Consider the following 20,386-nt stretch of genomic DNA (forward strand, 5'->3'; position numbering starts at 1 on the left):
TTGTAGGCCTGGCTGTGGAATTCTCTGAAGGTTAAAGAAACAATCAGTGCTTTGACAAGGCTCATAGGATCAGGAGGACCTAGAACTAGGAAACCTAGTATATGTCACAAACACAAAGAAAAATTGTAGCATGTGTTCAGAAGGAGTGGAAAGGCTGAATCTGAGTTTTTTTTCATATATTTCAGAATTGAGCAGCAGTATCAGAACGTCCTGACCCTTTGGCATGAGTCTCACATAAACATGAAGAGTGTGGTCTCCTGGCACTATCTCATCAATGAAATTGACAGAATCCGAGCTAGCAATGTGGCTTCAGTAAGTATAAATCTGCACATCCACCTAACCTGTCCAAAGATTTGGGGCCCCTTGTCTCGAGGGGTGGGTTTTGTATTTTCTCTGGGGTAAGATGGAGTCGAGCAGCTCCATGATAATAGTCATTCATTCAATGAATATCTGTCCCATGTCTGCTGTATACAAGGCATTTTCTAAGGACTGGGGAATCTGGAAATCCCATACTTCATTCAGGGCTTACATTTTCATTGGGAGACACGGTATAGTGTTTGGGCATATAGAGATGGGTGTAGTTTGATTTCATTTATTAAATTTTATAGTCTTGTTTTTTCTCATCTTTTAAAACCTAAGATTGTAAATGAAGAAAAAATTAATTTCCAGTGGTTTTCTATTTATGACTATTAACATAAACTCATGTCCCATGAGACCCACTTGAGATCTGTCCTTTTGAAATTTTACTCTTAGTTCTATAATGGATCACTGGTCTTCTTTAGATAAAGACAATGTTACCTGGTGAACATCAGCAAGTTCTGAGTAATCTACAGTCTCGTTTTGAAGATTTTCTCGAAGATAGCCAGGAATCCCAAATATTTTCAGGTTCAGATATAACACAACTGGAAAAGGAGGTTAATGTGTGTAAGCAGTATTATCAAGAACTTCTTAAATCTGCAGAAAGAGGTAAAGCATGGGAATCCTTGCCTTTTTTTCCCCATGGGTGTTTAGTCCAGGCTATTTTCTGCTGTCAATGGGAATCTCAATCTTAGGTATATTTTGTCAATCCACCTGTAATAGGTAGAAACAATGATTGGAACATTAAATGCCTGTTTGAAGTAGGAAGATTCAAGGAGGGATTCAGTTATTTCCAAATGATGAATTAATAAAAAGATGTCAACCAAGTCGTATGACAATGAATTCTTAGTGTATCTACTTTTAAACATTTTCACTGTTTTGCAATGTAATGTTCAGAGTGATGATCTTTTAGTTTCAGAAAAGTTTCAATTATTTTTCCGTATACCAAACTTGGATTTTTTAAAGACTTTTTCTTAGAGGAGTTTTAGATTCACAGCAAAACTGAGAGCAAAGGGCAGAGATTTCCTATAACCAAACCTGAACTTTATACAGGGGTTGAAGGAAAAGATTTTGTCTTGTTAACTTTTGTTAGATATAAATTTTATTCCAAACACTTGATATAACTTAGAGACCAAAAAAACTTAGTAGTAATACTCTATTTAAAAAATTTTTAAACATTAACATAATCTTTACCTTTCATTGTAAAGGATTTAATTTAGTTTTTATTACTAATCTGCTACTAACATAATTCACATTTTTGTGAACACAAAACAGAGCAATATATTACTTTCCTTAGACATCATAAATCAGATATTGGTACTTTAAGTGGCGTTGGGGAAATTTTATTAAATCTTCATAAATTGTAATGTCCACGATTTCAAGCTTTATATCCTTGGGGTGGATTTGTGGTGATAATTGGTAACATTAGTTTGACTAGCTGTGTTTTAGTAGTAGTAAAACTGCCATGTTAAATCATGAATGAGAACATCCAAAAGATAGAAAATGAGGTATTTTCTAAACATTACATTTATTTTCAAAGAGGAGCAAGAGGAATCAGCTTATAATCTCTACATCTCTGAAGTCCGAAACCTCAGGCTTCGGCTTGAGAGCTGTGAAGACCGTCTCATCAGACAGATCCGCACCCCCCTGGAGAGAGACGACCTTCACGAAAGCGTGTTCAGAATCTCAGAGCAGGAGGTAAGGCTGAGAAGCGCGTGGGGACAAGAATAGCACAGATTACTGTCTTAATGACCTTTACTGTTGACTCTGCGACCTCTCACACGCTCCCTTTGCCAGGGGTCACTTGGTGAGGTCTGCCTATGTACTTAACGCTGATGGCAGACGAGGATTCTGTAATTCAGTTCTGTCTCTCACTTGGGTAAACACGGGAACACGGGCTTTCTCACCCATTTATGTGAAGGCTGCGAGGGCTTCTCACAGTTTCTCACCTGCTCGATGCACAAGCACTGAGTTAGATGTTTGGGCCCGAGGAGATGGACAGTGAGGGAATGATTGATTATGAAACTTGACTGCTTTGGCTTCATTTCTTTGATAAAGTAAAAGTAAAGAGTATGTAAATGTCTTGCAACTAGAGATGATCATACTAAGTGAAGTAAATCAGAAAAAGACAGATACCATGTATTATCACTTATATGTGGAATCTAAAATACGACACAAATGAACATATCTACAAAACAGAACCAGACTCACAGACATAGAGAACAGACTTGTGGTTGCAAAAGGGAAGGGGGCTGGGGGAGGGAAATACTGGGAGTTTGGGATTAGCAGATGCAAGCTATTATATATAGAATGGATAAACAATAAGGTCCTAATGTATAGCACAGGGAACTATATTCAATATCCTGTGATAAACCATGATGGAAAAGAATATGAACAAAATGTATGTATGTATTTAACTGAATCACTTGGCTGTACAGCAGAAAGAGTTTGGGATTAGCAGATGCAAGCTATTATATATAGAATGGATAAACAATAAGGTCCTAATGTATAGCACAGGGAACTATATTCAATATCCTGTGATAAACCATGATGGAAAAGAATATGAACAAAATGTATGTATGTGTTTAACTGAATCACTTGGCTGTACAGCAGAAATTAACACAACATTGTAAATCAACTACACTTCAATTAAGAAAAAAGAATACGTACGTGTTTAAGTTAAGGGTCATAATGGGAAATGTGTATTTTTAAAGTGTTTGAAGAAAGAGACACCATCTGGAGTGATAGCCTAATCCTCATGTTTGTTCTCTGTTGTGTAGAAACTAAAGAAAGAGCTGGAGCGACTTAAAGGCGATTTGGCCACAATCACGAGTAAATGCGACGACTTTTTCAGTCAAGCGGCCGCCTCTTCCACGGCTCCCACCTTGCGATCCGAGCTCAGCGTGGTCGTCCAGAGCATGAACCACGTCTATTCCATGTCCTCCACCTACATAGAGAAGTATGGAACCACTGCCTTAATAGAAATCATCTAAACTGGCTTCATAAAAGTGCCACATATATATAGGCTGTTTAGCCAAATATGTTCATTTATAAGAATACAAAATATTTTTCTTAATAACAAATATATTAAATATTTCTGTGGACTTACGATGCATCTTCATGCTGAAGGGGAATGTGAGCTTCAGAGACTAGAGCATTAATGATCTTCCCACATGTTGCCTATAGTTTTGGTAGCTCAGCTGTTGTAGCCTATAGGACTTTCCTCCCAGGCTTGGTCTAAATTAGGTTTGAAAGAAGCCCCTCTGCTGTTGGAATCTCCTGCTGAAGACCACTGTGGGGGCAGGGCATGGGTTCTGTTAGAAGACAGCGGGATGTTAATCCTTTTTTAAAAATTTTATTGAAGTATAGTTGATTTACAGTGTTGTGTTATTTACTGCCCAGTCACTGCTACAGAAAAAGTGATTCAGTTATACACATATATACATTCTTTTTCATATTCTTTTCCATTGTGGTTTATCCCAGGATATTGAATGTAGTTCCCTGTGCGCTACTGTAGGACCTTGTTGTTTATCCACTCAGTATATAACAGTTTGCATCTGCTAACCCCAAACTCCCACTCCATCCCTCCCCTAACCCCCTCCCCCTTGGCAACCACAAGTCTGATCTCTATGTCCGTGAATCTGGTTCTGTTTCATAGATAAGTTCATTTGTGTCATGTTTTAGATTCCACATATAGGTGATATCATATGGCATTTGTCTTTCTCTGTCTGACTTACTTAGTGGGATGTTAATCTTGTAATAAAAGTGTCAGTGTCTCGGGATGAAGAACATGCTGCATCATGCACCCTCATGGTGCTTTGGGACTGTATTGCGGGAAAATAAACACCTGCCAAAAGGGGGTGTTGTTTAATTATCTTTTTCAGGTTGAAAATTGTCAACTTGGTGTTAAAAAACACTCATGCTGCAGAAGCCCTTGTAAAATTCTATGAAACTAAACTGTGTGAAGAGGAAGCAGTTATAGCTGACAAGAATAACATTGAGAATCTAATGAGTACTTTAAAGGTATGCATTTCACTGCTGGCTGTTTTTTAAGATTATCCTTTAAAAGTATTTCTCTAGCACTTGGTCCAGGTCTTCAGACATCAAGCATTAAATATCTGAACTTGAATACATTTCTGTCCATTCCGTGTCCTGTCTCTGTAGTACCATGGCTTACTGTAAATGAGTGTATTCATTCATTTTTAGTTTGAGGTGAGTTCTTTTCATTTGAAGTTAGGATCTTTTTGACGGTAGGTTTTTATAGTCTGTTCATGTCGGCAGCAAGAGGAGTTGAAGCTAAAAAGTAAATTATTGGTAATAGATTTTCTTGTGGAAAGAGGCAGTTATTTTAAGAAATCAAGGTGAGTAGAGTAGTTAATCTAAGAAGGAAAAAGGCTGATAGTTATACTCATCTGTTTCTTTTCCATTTATAAAGCTCTGAGTAAAGATATTGTAAACCAATTGTGAAAAGTTTTCTCAGTGATTTTTTAATGCATGTGTTCATTTTTAAACAATGAGATCAGTAGATATTTAAAAAACAAACAATGAAAAAGACTTACCGAGGTAGCAGACTTGCTTATGAATTTTATTTTTTTGATATGCAAATTTCGTTAGACTGAACTCTATAAAACTGTTGGTTTTTTTAGGTCAAAGTACAGTCAAATATTGGCAATTTTATAAGGTTCAAGCTAATATAATATTTTATATATGAAAGATATTCTTTCCATTGTCTGATTTTATAGCAGTCATTTGTAAATGAATGGTAAAATTAGGTGAATAATGTGTTTACACAATGAGCGGTTGATACGTTTTTGTAACTTTATAAATTGATCTATTTTAGCAATGGAGATCTGAAGTGGATGAGAAAAGAGAAGTCTTCCATGCACTGGAGGATGAGCTACAGAGAGCAAAGACCATCAGTGATGAGATGTTTAAAACCTACAAAGAGCGTGACCTTGACTTTGACTGGCACAAAGAAAAAGCAGATCAGTTGGTTGAGAGGTGGCAGAATGTTCATGCTCAGATTGACAACAGGTTAGCACCCTTTTCATTCAATTTTAGCTCAGATTAATCTCTGCATTCTGGGTAAAGTCTAAATGTATTAGGCTTTTTACTTCCATATGTAATTCATTCCATAGAGTTAATTTCCATATGTAGTTAATTGTGTTAATTGCAAGAGCTCTGTCCAATTACATTTCTTTTTTATAGGGTGGCCTTTAGTAAGATATTTAACTTCCAAGTAAGTTATTTTTCTGTTCTGTGTTATTACAACTGTTTATGTACTCTGGCATTTATATAGTTAATCTACTTGCCTTTTCTGAAGGAAAAAACAATGTATTCTCTAATTATTAGAGAATTCTCTAATTATTACCACTGATAATATCAAAATAACCATGACTTAGTAAGAGGAGGGTGGGTCATGCATTTCCTAGGGCCGGATGTAGCATCTATACTAGACAGGAAGCGTAAAGAAACTGAAATGTCCTAATATTCATTTTAATCAAAGAGACAAGAAAGTCAAAATCATTTGCCCACTGACCGAAATAAAAAAGTGAAAAGAAATGGGATGGTTTTGGGGGCTCATCTTAAAAGAAATGGAATAGTGTTTCTTCTCATTCATTTTTTATGTTTTTATTAATGCAGCTAAAATGCATTTATTATATAGTGCCATTTGTGAGAAATAAATTATGTTTAAATATTTAGTATCTAATCTCTAAAATACATGATCTGTAGGTTTAATGTAGTGGTTTTAAAATCATAGAAACTGGGGTGTTTAATCACAGTTCCTAGAAAGTACCCTCTGAGTCCATGTTGAACCATTCATTGCTACCATGTCATTTTTTCAGACGTGAACTGCTATTGCTGCAAACTTTAGGTCTTCAAGACTTGCTGATTGATAATTATTATGGTTAACTTTCCAGTTTTCCTGCTTTTTAGCTTTAGTCTCTCGGGCTTGTCCCTAGAATAATCAGTACCGATAAATTGCACAAATCCTGGAGAAAAAGAATTTGTATTCAACCCAAGGCAGTGTAGGTGCCCTTGGAGATGGGCCTGGGATGCTGTGGCCTTGAATTCTCGACACACCCCTGTTGTTGTGCTTAGTGCATCTTAAGACAGTAATACTTAGTCCCTCCCTTTTTTTCTACACCTTCCACCTTCCTATTGGTTACTCTTGGAAACCGTGACTATTCCTTTGTTAACCTCTTAGGTTACGGGACTTGGAAGTCATTGGGAAGTCGCTGAAATACTACAAAGATACCTATCACCCTTTAGATGACTGGATCCAGCAAGTTGAAACTACTCAGAGAAAGATTCAGGAAAACCAGCCTGAAAACAGTAAAACCCTAGCCACACAATTGAATCAACAGAAGGTGTGTAAACACAGTTCCTTGTGCTAGGGTTGTGTCTGCATTTGGTCACTCAGACCTTGACCTTCCTTTCTCTTGTTAGTAAGATAAGTCAGCAGCTATTTCAAGGAAGGCAGGGAATAAATCAGAAATGTTAAAAATTTGCACTCAAACCTATATCCATCCCTTATTTTGATTTAAGAAAGTTGCATGTTGCGACAGTTCAAGTTTCTAATGATCCTTTAATCGTAGGTATGGAAATCTCTCTGGTACTTTGCTGGCTGCAATAGTTTCATGGGATCCTAAATTTAAAAAAAAAAATGGTTAGTCATAGAAAAACAGCCACATGTGATCAAGAGTTAAATGCTTTGAGATTTTTGTTCCATCTTGAGGGGCCAGTAATTTCTAGCTCTCTTTAGATCAGGATTAGGTGGGGGATAAGGGTTTCAAGTCTGCTTGTGGATAATTCCCATGGAGTTTAGTAATTTCTACTTTGGAAGCCTCATGAGGGGGTGTCACATAGTGGCTTAATCTTGAAAGCTTGGACTTTACCCAATGAGGCAGATGACATTAAGTGCAGTGGGGTAGAGGGAATTCCCTGGCAATCCAGTGGTTAGGACTTGGTGCTTTCACTGCCGAGGGCACAGGTTCAATCCCTGGTTGGGAAACTAAGATCCCATAAGCCATGCGGTGCAGCCAAATAAATAAATTAATTAATAAATAAAGGCTACAATTAAAAGAAAAAGTGCAGTGGGGTAGAGAGCTGTAGTCTTAAGTGATGTAGATATTTCTTAGTGCCTGAGATCTCGAGTTGTTGGATAGCATAGGGTTCCTTTCCTTTTTCTCCTAACCTGTGTGTGCTTATAGATGCTGGTGTCTGAAATAGAAATGAAACAGAGCAAAATGGATGAGTGTCAGAAATATGCAGAACAGTACTCCACTGCGGTGAAGGTGAGAAGACCAGTTCCTTGCATCAGATTTCATGTTCAGATATTCAGGGAGGTGCTTCTACGGTATACTTTTAAAGCCTTTGCAGGTCATTCAGTCTGTGTTAAAAAGTGAAACAGAGAATCTTCACTTATCTGTTAATTCTTTATGAAAGTGTGAGTCACGTGATGACTCCTGGTTCTTTCATTCTCTCTCTGTGTCACACACGTGTGCAGCCTGGCCACACCCCCATGTGCACCAGAATAAAATGTAGCTCTGTAATCTGCCTCTTACCACTTTGCTTCCCCTCTCCCCTCCTTGCTGGAGTGTTCCATGCAAGTATTGCTGGAGTACTCCATGGAAGTATTGCTGGAATATTCCATGGAAGAACGTCTACCTTGTGCTCTAAGTCACCACACCTCAGCTTCACCCATCTGGATCTGCAGTCCCATTTCCTAACTAGAGGAGAGGGAGGCTGAAAATAACTGGCACGCTGTCCCTATATGTCTCCATGAACTCCTAAAGAGACTTAGGAACTTTCCTGGCCACCCTAAATGTTTCTGATTTTTATTACCACCTTGGAAACATGTCAGGATTGGATTGATTCTTGAAAATGTAGTTTTGCAATATTTTCTTGACTTAGTCAGTGAAAGTAGATGCCCTTTCTCTGCATCAAATCACTATAGAATGAAGGGTTAGTGCTTTGCTTTAATTAATCTTACCATTTCCTTTATACAGGACTATGAATTACAAACTATGACCTACCGGGCTATGGTGGATTCACAACAAAAGTCTCCAGTGAAACGCCGGAGAATGCAGAGCTCGGCAGACCTCGTCATTCAAGAGGTGATACCCGTCCAGAGATGGGGAGGGTGTAAAAGAGAGAAGCAACACTTTAGCAATTTTACATTTATACATTTGTATTGTGGTAAAATGTCCATAATAGAAAATTCACCACTTTAGCCATTTTTAAGCATACAATTCAGTGGCATTCAGTACATTCGTAATGTCGTACAACCTTGAACACAATCCATTTCCAGAACATTCCATCATCCCAAACAGATGCTCTCTACCTATAACAATGCATCTTATTAAGGGTTTTAAAAAACCTTTGAAAATCTTCATTCAAGATGAATGAATTGCAGAGAATAATAAATGTGTATCGTGATCAAATTTAGAAGAGGATTGCCATCACTGTGGTTTGCACAGCAGTAATCTCGTTCCTACTCGGTTATCATTGCTGGGGAGTCATGAACTTCCCTGTCCCATAGACTAGTTAATATTTTAATTATTACTCAGTGTTCATTCAGCTCATTTAGGGCAACTGGAGATCCTGTTTTTATTTTTATTTTTCCTTACTTGCAGTTCATGGACCTGAGGACCCGATATACGGCTCTGGTCACCCTCATGACACAATATATTAAATTTGCTGGGGACTCATTGAAGCGTCTGGAGGAGGAGGAGGTAACCATTAACCATGGGCAGGTTACTGAAAAGGAGCCACGAGACGGTTTCATGATAAACTCACGTGGTTGAGAGCTGATGTATAAGTGATTAATTATAAAATTACAGTGAAAAACAGTAGAGGCGTAGGATTTTTTGGTTTGTGATTAAGATTCTCTCGAACTGAAAAACATTACCAAAAAAAAAGGAACAACCTTTTTGGAAAAAAAATTTTTTTATTTTTACTCTAGGGCTCTAGTATGAGAGCGTTAATGTCGTTAAGTGGTTCCATTTAAATTATGGAATGTTGGCAGTTTAGCAGAAAGTTTTTCAGTTTTCTCACAGTTGAGAAGTATTGTTCTTTGAAGTATAGTTACTACTGTTATGATATCTGCAGAAATATTACATAAACACATTTGTTTTATGCATTTTAAATTAATTTACATCTTCAAGGATTTAAAACATGAAAGTCATTAAGTTAGAAGTAGCAGGTGTTTATACAAAATGGTAGTACTTTTTAAGAATTGTGGGGGGGGTTATTTTGTTTTTGTTTTTAGCTTTGCCAAAAAGATATGGTGTATATTAAAAAGACTAAGTACCATTCTAATTTGGAGAACTTCAGTGCCTTTGATTATGCATTTAAAATATATTCAGAAACAGAAAGAATAAGGAGTTATTTATGGAAATATATTTTCATAAAAGGCTATTGTATCTAATTTTGAAAGTATGCTCTGCTCTATTATCTTAATATGCTTTCTGTTCCTAACCTCAGAACAGACAAAAATAGTAAACCAAATGCTGTAGTAAGTAAATTGTGGGGCATTAGTCATTTAAATTAGACCGTTGTTGAAATTCTGTAGGTGACTGTACTTAGTATAACTCCATTCATATAATGAGAGAACCAAAATGGTAGTAAATGTCTAATAGATGTTGCTTTCTTAGTTTCTAAAATTATGACCGCTTTTGTAAACTACTTTTGTCTGTTCACAGTTAATAGTTTTCGGCAACTAAATCACTAACATGGCTACTTGCAAGTCTTTATAACTAACTTCCTTTGGGTTTAGAAAGGAGAACCAGAATATTTTCACATTCAAATAATTGGCATACACTTCTCATCTATGAAGGAAAGTCCATATTTTTTTTACATTCTTAATTTTTAAGAGATATGATTCCATTTTAAGTGGTATACAGATCTTTTAAATTGTGTATTTTGTAGTTAAATGTAATATAAATAATTTAAGCCCTTCCCTTTCTTACAATGTATGTCTGCACATATATGAGCCAATTTGCTCAATGTATCTGATGAAGTAGAATAGTAGAAGTTGATAGAACCAAAAGATATTTCAAAAAGCCTGAAATATATCCAAAATTATGCTTGTCATCCTTTGAAATATAAAAGATTATGTTGAATTTAAAGTCAAAACAATGCAGCTTATGGAAGACCATGCAAAGATTATTATAATTTAAAGCAGATTTTAAAATTCCTTGTTAAAAATTCACCACTTAAGGATATTAATAATGGAATATCTTACAAAAGATACATAGCTCAGTTTTCAGATTCCAAAGAGTAGTGTTTCTGAAACTGGGTCTATCTATACTCACATGAGAGATCTTGGTCAGAGAGCAGAATTTTCCATGGTAAATATGAAATCAAAGAGGGATTCAAGTTAATTTCAAAGATAATACCAAATTAGTTACAGAAATATTAGTAGAGTGTCTGTAATAGATAGGTGGATAAAGATATTTCTCCAGTCTTTGTTGATCGTAAAATATATTAAATGTTAGTTGCTGAGATTAAAGGACAACATGTCTCCTTGGGGAACATTTAGATAAAACTTGAAGTTATTTTTATTTGAATAAGTTTGAGATATACAAGAAAGCAAATCAGCTATAGGACTAAATTGTTTCTAGTAATTTTTCTAATATTTGCTAAAAACTTCAGAGTTATCCAGGCAACATGAGATTATTATCAGTCACTAAAATGACTCCAAAACACTGAGAGTTTAACAACAGACATTTTTTTCTGAGAGAATTTTCATTTTTTTAAACCTTAGAACATGACCAAGAAAAAAAGGGAGGGACTCACAACTTCTGAGCAACAGCTAAGTTTTAAACAGAGTTTGATGAGGAATTGAGAAAGACCCTTTTAGAAATCATCTGCTGAAAACATGTTGAACACCTAATGTGTAAGCAGATAAAATGCTTCAGTATCACTGAGAGTTGACCCTGATAAGAAAATAAAGAAAATAGAACACTAAATATTGCAGACTGTGATGAGATTTTTTTTCATATGAATTCTTATTAAAAATCATATTTAGGTTAGCAAAGGAAACATCTAAAATTCTCATCAAGATTATTGGGGATCAAGAAATGAGAGGAAGAAAAATAAGATGCATGGTCTATAATACAAACTAAATTCTTGAGATTTACCAGGGCTTTTCAATGAAAATAAAATCTGCTATTTAGAATAATTTCCCTCCTTTTGTTTAAATTATTTCTAAATATGATGATTTTGAGCTGATGATATGACACTAATAACCTTATGGTATTAATAAAGAGAAATTAAATTGTGATTATAAACTAGCCCTGATCATGTTCTGTAGTCAAGTGTATTTCTCCCAGCTGAGATTGATTCTGTAATCAGTAGAGTAAACAGATTTTCTTAATTGGATCTGAATCCCTAAGTACACTTTTACAAGCATTTATATTTAACAAATATCTTTATGTTTATGGAGTATCTGAAGGTTCTTGTCAAAGTGGATTCATATGAGCCATGTCATTAAGGACAACAACAAAATCAGTGAGTATATGAAGCACATCTTTTCTAAAGCCACCAGGGACTATAGGTGCCTTTGCATTAGCAATTCTGATTATTTTAAGTATCATAGTAGGGCAAATATAAATTAGTGAGGCATTTGATTGTAGAAATTACAGATTTTTATATAATTTTCCTCCTTCCTTATGTTAAGTATTATTTCCTCAATTGGCTCTCTGTTCCAAAGTTCTGTATCTTGCTTCTTTCACCATTAAGACAGGAGAATGTAAATATCATTTCAAATTTCCATTGGGCTAGAAAATGAAAACTAAATTCTCTAATGTCATTCAGTTCCTATGCATTGTATGTTCTTCTCAGTCCACAGGACTGAGTTGTGTGTGAGAGCAGAAAGAGGACTGTTGTGAGAATTTTGGTTCCTACTTTGTCACTTGCCTATTGTGTGAGTTTTCAAAATTATTTAACCTCCCTAGACCTCAGTGTCCTCATCTGGGGTGAGGGTCATACTGTAAGCTTCCTTCTTGCTGTAAAATTCTGAGCTAGCTAATTTTAAAAGCAGAATTATTCCTAAGAGACCAAAAAAAAAAAAAAGAAAGAAAAGATTCCTTGATTTAGAAAACCTGACACGCAGGGTTTTTTGTCTTCTCTGACTATTGACTTTCTGAAGCTTCTTCTCTGCAGATGGTGGTGGGGTTGGTGGTGGGGTTTGTGCTACCTTTGGCTTCACTGGTCTGTGTAAGTCCTTTCATGAGCATGGCTTCAGATTCTTAAAGACAGATTGGAGTCGAATGGGTTTGACCCTTCTGAACGTCTCTCATAGATGAAAAGGTGTCAGGAGGCTTCTGAGCACGGGGTGTATTCAGATCTGCTCCAGCGGCAGGAGGCGACGATGCTGGAGAATCGCAAACTCACGGAGAAGATAACAGAGCTGGAGAGGATGCTGGCTGAGCTTGAGAAGCAGAAGTCCCGGGTTGAGGAGGAGCTTCCAAAGGTCAGGGAGGCAGCGGAGAACGAGCTGAGGAAGCAGCAGAGAGATGCAGCGGACATCACCCTGCAGAAGATGCGGGCGGAGGGCGAGGCCCAGAGGTACCGCCGGGAGCTGGAGGCCATTGAGGGGGAGAAGGAGGCGGCACAGCGCGAGCTGGAGCGCGTGTGGAGGCTCACGGCCGAGGCCGAGGCCCAGAGGGAGGCCGTGCAGAGGAACCTGCGTGGCTTCCGGAAACAGCTGGAGGAGCACACTGCCACCAGGAGGGCCCTGGAGAACCATCTGAAGAGGAAAGACTCCAGCCTCCACGAGGTGGAGCAACAGAAAGATAAGCTGATGGAGGAACTAAGGAGAAAGAAGGACCACGAAGAGGAGCTCCTGAAGCTGGTCGAGCAGATGGAGAAAGACCTCACGTTCCAGAAACAGGTGGCGGAGAAACAGCTGAAGGAAAAGCAGAAAATTGAATCGGAAGCCAGAAGAAAAATAATCGAGATGCAGTGTTCGTTCAAAGAAAACCCACTGCCAGCTTGTACAAGCACCCAGGCTGAGGAACTGAAGCAGCAGGTGGATGAGGTGACAGTGGCCGATAGAAAGGCTGAGAAGGACATGAGGGAGCTGAAGTATGAACTCAGTGCCCTGCAGCTCAAGAAAACTTCATCAGAGGAGAAGGCTCGCTTGCTTAAAGAAAAACTAGGTGAAACCAGCAATGCACTGAGATGCCTCAAGCTGGAGTTGGAAAGGAAGGACCAGGCGGAGGAGGGGTTCTCTCGGCAGCTCCGGGAGCTGGACAGGCAGCTGAGCCAGACCACAGGGAAGGCAGAAGAGGTCAGGCAGGAGGCCAATGACCTTAAGAGGATAAAGCACAACTATGAGCTAGAACTGGAATCTCTGCAGGAGGAGAAAGGGAAGCTGCAGAGGGAGGTGGACCGGATCACCAGGACACAGGCCGTCACCAAGAGGAGCATCCAGCATTTAAATTCACAAGTTACTTCTTTGCAGGATGACAAGGACTTCTCTGGCGAAAGAGCACGATCCTACCAGAGAAAGTCCGATCACCTGAAAGAACAATTTGAGAAAAGCCACGTGCAGTTGCTTCAAAATATTCAAGCCGAAAAGGAGAATAATGAGAAAATCCAAAAGCTTAAAGAGGAATTGGAGAGAAGTAATGACTGTGCAGACACACTAAAGCACAAAGTGGATGAGCTCACCAGGCAGAATAACGAAACCAAGTTAATGATGGAGAGAATTCAGGCAGAATCGGCAAATGTGGTCTTAGAGAAACAAGCCATCCAGCAAAGATGTGAAGCACTGAAAATCCAGGCGGATGGTTTTAAAGACCAGCTTTGTGCCACAAACAAACACTTGCACAAACAGACGAAAACGGAACAGGATTTCCAGAGGAGGATCAAATGCCTGGAAGAAGACCTGGCCCAAAGTCAACATTTAGTAAGTGAATTTAAGCAGAAGTGTGACCAGCAGGACCTCATCATCCAGAACACGGAGAAGGAGGTGCAAAGTCTGAGTGCTGAGCTAAGTGCATCCAAAGAGGAGAAACGCCTTGGGGAGCAGGCAGTGCAGATGCAGTGGGCACAGGTGCAGGACCTGAACGACAGATTGAAAAAGGTGCAAGACGAACTGCACTTAAAGATCCTAGAGGAGCAGGTGACCCACAGGAAGATGGTTCTGTTTCAGGAGGAATCTGAGAAATTCAAACGTTCTGCAGAGGAGTTTCGGAAAAAGATGGAAAAACTGATGGACTCCAAAGTTATCACGGAACATGATATTTCGGGCATCCAGCTTGACTTTGTGTCTCTCCAGCGGGAAAAGTTCAAGGCGCAAGAGAACGCAAGGCTCTGTGAAACAAATATCCGAGAACTTGAGAGGCAGCTCCAGCAATATCGTGAGCAGATGCACCGAGGGCAGAATGGGGAGGCACATCACTACCAGAAATGTCGGAAGCTCACAGATGAGTTGGTCGCCCAGAAACGGGAGGTGGAAAACCTGAAGCAAAAGATGGATCAGCAGATAAAAGAACAGGAGCATCAGTTAGTGGTGCTCCAGTGTGAAATCCAGAAAAAGAACCCAGCCTTCAAGCCACATCTTGAGATGGCAGTGAAGGAGTATCAGCGCCCAGGGGACTTCTCCTCCTCTCCCTCCATGGCCAGGTCCCCTCTACAGAGGTGGACTCAGGAACCACAGCTTTCGGAGGAAGGATGGCAACATCGGGGTGCTGAACAGATGCAGAAGGAGGGCCAGGGCGGGCCGTCAGGGGCTCCGGTTGAGAAAGAGAAAAGTCAGCAGTGTTACTCTGAATACTTTTCTCAAACAAGCACCGAATTACAGATAACTTTTGATGAGATGAACCCTGTTGCAAGACCGTCAGAAATCGAGAAGCTAAGAAATCAAGGTCTGTACAATTCCAGACACGCTGTCAGGTGTCAAGATGACAAGTGTGAAATAGACCTGGTGACGCTTCTGGCACCCTTAGAGGTATACCCTGGATTCTGGAACCTTGTCAGCTACCCTCTGTCAGGTTTCCGCTCTTGTTTCCTTTCTCTGCTAGGCTACATTTTTTAACCGTGTTGAATGTGAGTGGCTCTTTGTAGTCTGACAGAAAATCATGCTATCATTTTCTAGTGATTTACTTGAATCTTTACTACAAACTACAGTCTTCAATTTTTAAATGTTTGAGATGAAAAACACAGAGGTCATGGCTATCCTGTCATATCTGTGGGACTCTATTCCGAAAAATTTGACCCTAAAAAAAAAAAAACTAGAAAAACCAAGCAGTTAACTTTAATTTCTAACACGTTTTGTGGACAGATTTTACCTCCTGTCTTTTTTAGACATAGCATTTTAATACCTTAATTGTCATCTAAAGTTTAAACTTCAGACTGTCAAAATAATATTTCTTGTTCCTGAACCCTCTTGGGCTTGAAAGTGTTTTTCTCTTATCTCATCTTTGTTATTCTAGGAATTATATTTGGATTAAGAGTGGGTAACATGACAATGTTCTTTAGATGACTTTTAACGTCTTATAAATTCCCGTTACAGATAGCTAAGAACAAGCAGTATGCCATGCACACAGAAGTCACGGCATTAAAGCAAGAAAAGAGCCCAGTCCCCAGTGCTGATGAATGGCTGCTTGAAGGGTGCAGGGCACTGGGTGGACTCAAAAGAGATTTTCTTAAGAAGGGCTCAGAACCAGAGACCTTTCAGAACTTTGGTGGTGATCACGCATGCTCGGTCAGGGATGACGAGTTTCAGTTCCAAGGGCTCCGGCACACTGTGACGGCCAGGCAGTTGGTCGAAGCTAAGCTTCTGGACATGAAAACAGTTGAGCAGCTGCGACTTGGCCTTAAGACCGTTGAAGAAGTCCAGAAAACTCTGAGCAAGTTTTTGACAAAAGCCACCTCCATTGCAGGGCTTTACCTAGAATCCACAACAGAAAAGATTTCATTTTCCTCAGCTGCCAAGAAAATCATCATCGATAAGATGATGACTTTAGCATTTTTAGAAGCTCAGGCGGCCACGGGTTTCATAATTGACCCCCTTTCAGGGAAGACCTATTCTGTTGAGGATGCAATCCTTAAAGGTGTGGTTGACCCTGAATTCAAAATCAGGCTCCTTGAGGCAGAGAAGGCGGCCCTGGGGTATCCATGTTCTTCTAAGACACTGTCAGTGTTCCAAGCCATGGAAAATAGAATGCTTGACAGGCAAAGGGGCAAACATATATTGGAGGTGCAGATTGCCAGTGGGGGCGTCATCGACCCCGTGAGGGGCATTCGGGTTCCTCCAGAAGTTGCCCTGCAGCAGGGGCTGCTAAATAATGCCATCCTGCAGTTTTTACATGAGCCATCCAGCAACACCAGAGCCTTTCCCAATCCCAATAACAAGCGAACCCTGTATTACTCAGAGTTACTGCGCATGTGTGTCTTTGACGTAGACGGGCAGTGCTTTCTGTTTCCATTTGGGGAGAGGAACATTTCCAATCTCAATGTAGCGAAAACTCACAGGATTGCTGTCGTCAACACTAAGACAGGAGCAGAACTGACTGCCTACGAGGCTTTCCAGAGAAACCTGATTGAGAAAAGTACCTACCTTGAGCTGTCGGGGCAGCAGTATCAATGGAAGGAAGCCACGTTTTTTGAGTCCTATGGGCGTCCCTGTCGTATACTGACCGATACTAAGACAGGATTACAGTTCAGTATCAGCGAGGCCATAGAGCAGGGAACCATTGACAAAGCCTCCATCAAAAAGTATCAGGAAGGCTTCCTCACACTCACAGAACTCGCTGATTCCTTGCTGAGCAGGTTAGTCCCCAAGAAGGACTCACGCAGTCCAGTGGCAGGGTACTGGCTGACTTCCAGTGGGGAAAGGATCTCTGTGCTAAAGGCCACACGTCGGAATCTGGTTGATCGCATCACCGCCCTCCGATGCCTTGAAGCCCAAGTCAGTACCGGGGGCATCATTGACCCTCTGACCGGCAAGAGGTACCGGGTGGCCGAGGCCTTGCACAGAGGCCTGGTGGACGAGGGGTTTGCACAGCAGCTACGGCAGTGTGAGATAGTCGTCACGGGGATAAGTCACCCTATCAGTAACAAAGTGATGTCAGTGGTGGAAGCTGTGAGTGCAAATATCATAAGTAAGGACATGGGAATCCGCTGTCTGGAATTTCAGTACTTGACAGGGGGGCTGATTGAGCCCCAGACCCAGGCCCGCTTGTCGATTGAAGAAGCCCTCCAAGTAGGGATTATAGATGTCTTCATTGCTACAAAGCTCAAAGATCAAAAGTCCTATGTCAGAAACATCCTCTGTCCTCAAACAAAAAGAAAGTTGACATATAAAGAAGCCTTAGAAAAAGCTGATTTTGATTTCCACACAGGACTTAAACTCCTAGAAGTATCTGAGCCCTTGATGACAGGGATTTCCAGCCTCTACTATTCTTCACAATAGGACCTGTTTATAGAACCAGAGTCAGGGTGATGCTGTCTAGTTCATCTGCTTTGTCCACAGCTTGATGGTATGAGATCCACGGCCTAGTAATTGTGTGACATGCTTGAAGCACTGTTAATTTCTTGAGGGCTGGAAACACCTGACTGCTCAGAAGAGAATACTTATAATTTTAAAAAATTTTTTAATTTTTTTAGATAAAGTTTTATTGGAATACAGACACGTTGTTGTGTACATATTGTCTTTGGGTACAAGGACGGAGTTGAGTAGTTCTAACAGTAACCATATGGCTCACAAAGCCAAAAATATTTGCTCTCTGGTCCTTTCCAGAATAAAGTTTGCTGTCTCCTGATCTGGAAGAATTTGCATCACTCCTTTAGACTAAACGTCAGGAGGCTTGGATTTTAGACTCCATTCTGCCCGAGAGAGAATACTTTTAAAATGGAAAATAACAAAAGATTTACTCCTCTTCATAATGGTTCCATTTAGCTTTGAGATTCGTTTTTTGACTCCTACCCAAACTAAATAAAAGTATTTTACCTGGAATATGGGATAAGCTTGAGGATCTCCCATGAGTTTACAGCATCCTTTCTTCAGAACTCTGCATCACTGCCTGGATCCAACCTGGTGTCAGGGTTCCCATTTATTAAATGATTCATTACACTCACTGAAAGAGCACTTAAAAAAGAACCGTGGAATCGCAGAGGAAAATGTAAACTTGTTCTCACATCCGTGAGGCTGTAGTGTTTCAGATTGTCTTGAAAAATGAACATTTTTAGTTTTTCTGTATGTCATAATCTTCTTTACATATTATATTTTACCACCATCTCCCATTTCTAGTTACGACTTTGTAATTAAAAGCAGCATTATGAATGGGTTATGTGTTGGAGGAGAGGGAAGGTTTTTCTTCGTTCTGTGTATTTTTTGTTTTGTGTAGACTTTATTCTTTCAGCTTTCCATTGTCTGTTACTTTTCTGTCACGACAGTTATGATTGTAATGCTAATGCAAAGGCAGCAATTCAGATTTCTTTTAGTGCTTCATGAATAAAGTTGAGTTTTTAAATGTGTCATATTAATAGACTAGCTAGGAGGTTAGGCTGATCATTCAAGACTATTTCTCACAGCTTGCTTTGCTACCATAAACATTTTGGAAGTACATCTGCTACGTGACGTGTTGAATATGGTAAAAAATGAATAAAATATCTCGATAACCTGTGTGTGATGAAAAAATATTTTTAAATCCTTGTTTTCTGCGGAGAGATCACTTTAATGGCTCAGTAATTTACTGGAATATATCTTTTTTTTTTTTAACCACTCACACCTGTCAGAAGTCACTGGAAGAAGAAAAGAAAGAGCATGTTGAAAAAGCCAGAGAATTACAAAAATGGGTATCAAATATCAGCAAGACATTGAAAGACGGAGAGAAGGCTGAAAAGTCTTCCTTCTTTAAGCAAAAGGTACTCACCGAGGTCCTGGTTTAATAATAATGATAATATCAATAATTACAGTGGGGAGAATTTACTGAGTTGATACAGTCCACCTAAAAAAAAAACCCTTTAATTCTTTAGTTTCCCCCATTTCTATATGCAGTTATAATGAGGATCAGAGACGTAAAGTAACTTGCCCAAGGAATCACAGTATGTGGCAGAAGAAGCTGTCTCTGCTTCCAAAACCTGGACTTCATCAGTATTAGTCTCACTGTTAGTCAACCAATATGTGGGACTGCTTTTCCTCACAGTGAGATCTGCTTCCTGATCGTTTTGATGAGCATTGCAGAAGAACAGAGTCACTCTGTTTGGTGCCCTGAGTACATTCATGCACTCTGTGTCATAAAGAGTTGCAAGCTCGTTCTTAGAATAGAAACAACAAGTTTCAAGAGCAACAAACTGCAGACCAAGATGTTAACATTTGAGGATCGCATTTAGTTGTGCTTTTCTGGGTCTTTTCTATTTCCGAAAGAAGTGTTCTCCCATCATCCACTGGAAATTCTAGATTCTTTCCCTTCCCTAAATGAAGTCTTTAGTTCTGTAGGCTGTGTTCTGAACCCCACTACTTGACATAAGTTGAGTGGCCGCGTTTCGTGAGATGTTACTGCTCTGAGGTGTCCTTTGGGCTGTCCCACCTGAAGCTCTGAGGGCACTGAGTTAAGCAGTTTTGCTGCTGCTACTGATAATGCTGGAATTGCTACTATATTTTAAAAAATAAATTTCCGCTAAGTAAGCAGTATTTTTCTCGATTATGTTTCCTGCACTGCCCTGCTGCTCCTGCCTGACCTGTGGAAACTACAGAGGCAATCATTAGCTTTCCCTTCCAGCTCTGCATCAGTACACACTTGTCATCACTTGAAACAGACATTTTTGACATAATCCAATAACAGAAAGCTTCAACATCTTGTCTCATTTCGCCTATGGCATGAGGCAGATGAACCTTATTTGAGGTTCCCCTGGGAGAGGTTTATAGACCTGAGTATTTACTTGAATTCTCATTCAGTTGAAATAAAGCCAGCTTAGCTCATAGTCTAGCAAACTACATTTTATAGAGTGTGGGGGAAATAAGTTGGAAAGGAAAATTACATTTAGTGTTTTAAACCCAAAACCTTCA

At 39.4% G+C, this 20,386-nt stretch overlaps 1 protein-coding gene across 14 annotated transcripts in view; it reads left to right on the forward strand.

Annotated features, from left to right (window-relative positions):
* Positions 1–20,386, forward strand: part of DST (dystonin) — a 508,299-nt gene that overhangs the window by 338,297 nt on the left and 149,616 nt on the right. For 10 of the 14 annotated variants that reach the window (XM_032647809.1, XM_032647814.1, XM_032647805.1 and 7 more), the window contains 11 exons: positions 186–312; positions 783–966; positions 1,898–2,055; positions 3,138–3,316; positions 4,242–4,380; positions 5,198–5,391; positions 6,566–6,728; positions 7,572–7,655; positions 8,370–8,477; positions 8,997–9,095; positions 19,114–19,242. In XM_032647809.1, coding sequence (XP_032503700.1) covers positions 186–312; positions 783–966; positions 1,898–2,055; positions 3,138–3,316; positions 4,242–4,380; positions 5,198–5,391; positions 6,566–6,728; positions 7,572–7,655; positions 8,370–8,477; positions 8,997–9,095; positions 19,114–19,242 — 1,564 coding nt within the window. Of the gene's footprint in view, positions 1–185; positions 313–782; positions 967–1,897; positions 2,056–3,137; positions 3,317–4,241; positions 4,381–5,197; positions 5,392–6,565; positions 6,729–7,571; positions 7,656–8,369; positions 8,478–8,996; positions 9,096–12,667; positions 15,323–19,113; positions 19,243–20,386 lie in introns of all 14 variants that reach the window. The other 4 variants (XM_032647801.1, XM_032647803.1, XM_032647804.1 and 1 more) reach the window with 1 other exon arrangement.

The sequence above is a fragment of the Phocoena sinus genome, chromosome 11 (assembly GCF_008692025.1).
Source record: "Phocoena sinus isolate mPhoSin1 chromosome 11, mPhoSin1.pri, whole genome shotgun sequence".
Lineage (NCBI taxonomy): Eukaryota > Metazoa > Chordata > Mammalia > Artiodactyla > Phocoenidae > Phocoena > Phocoena sinus.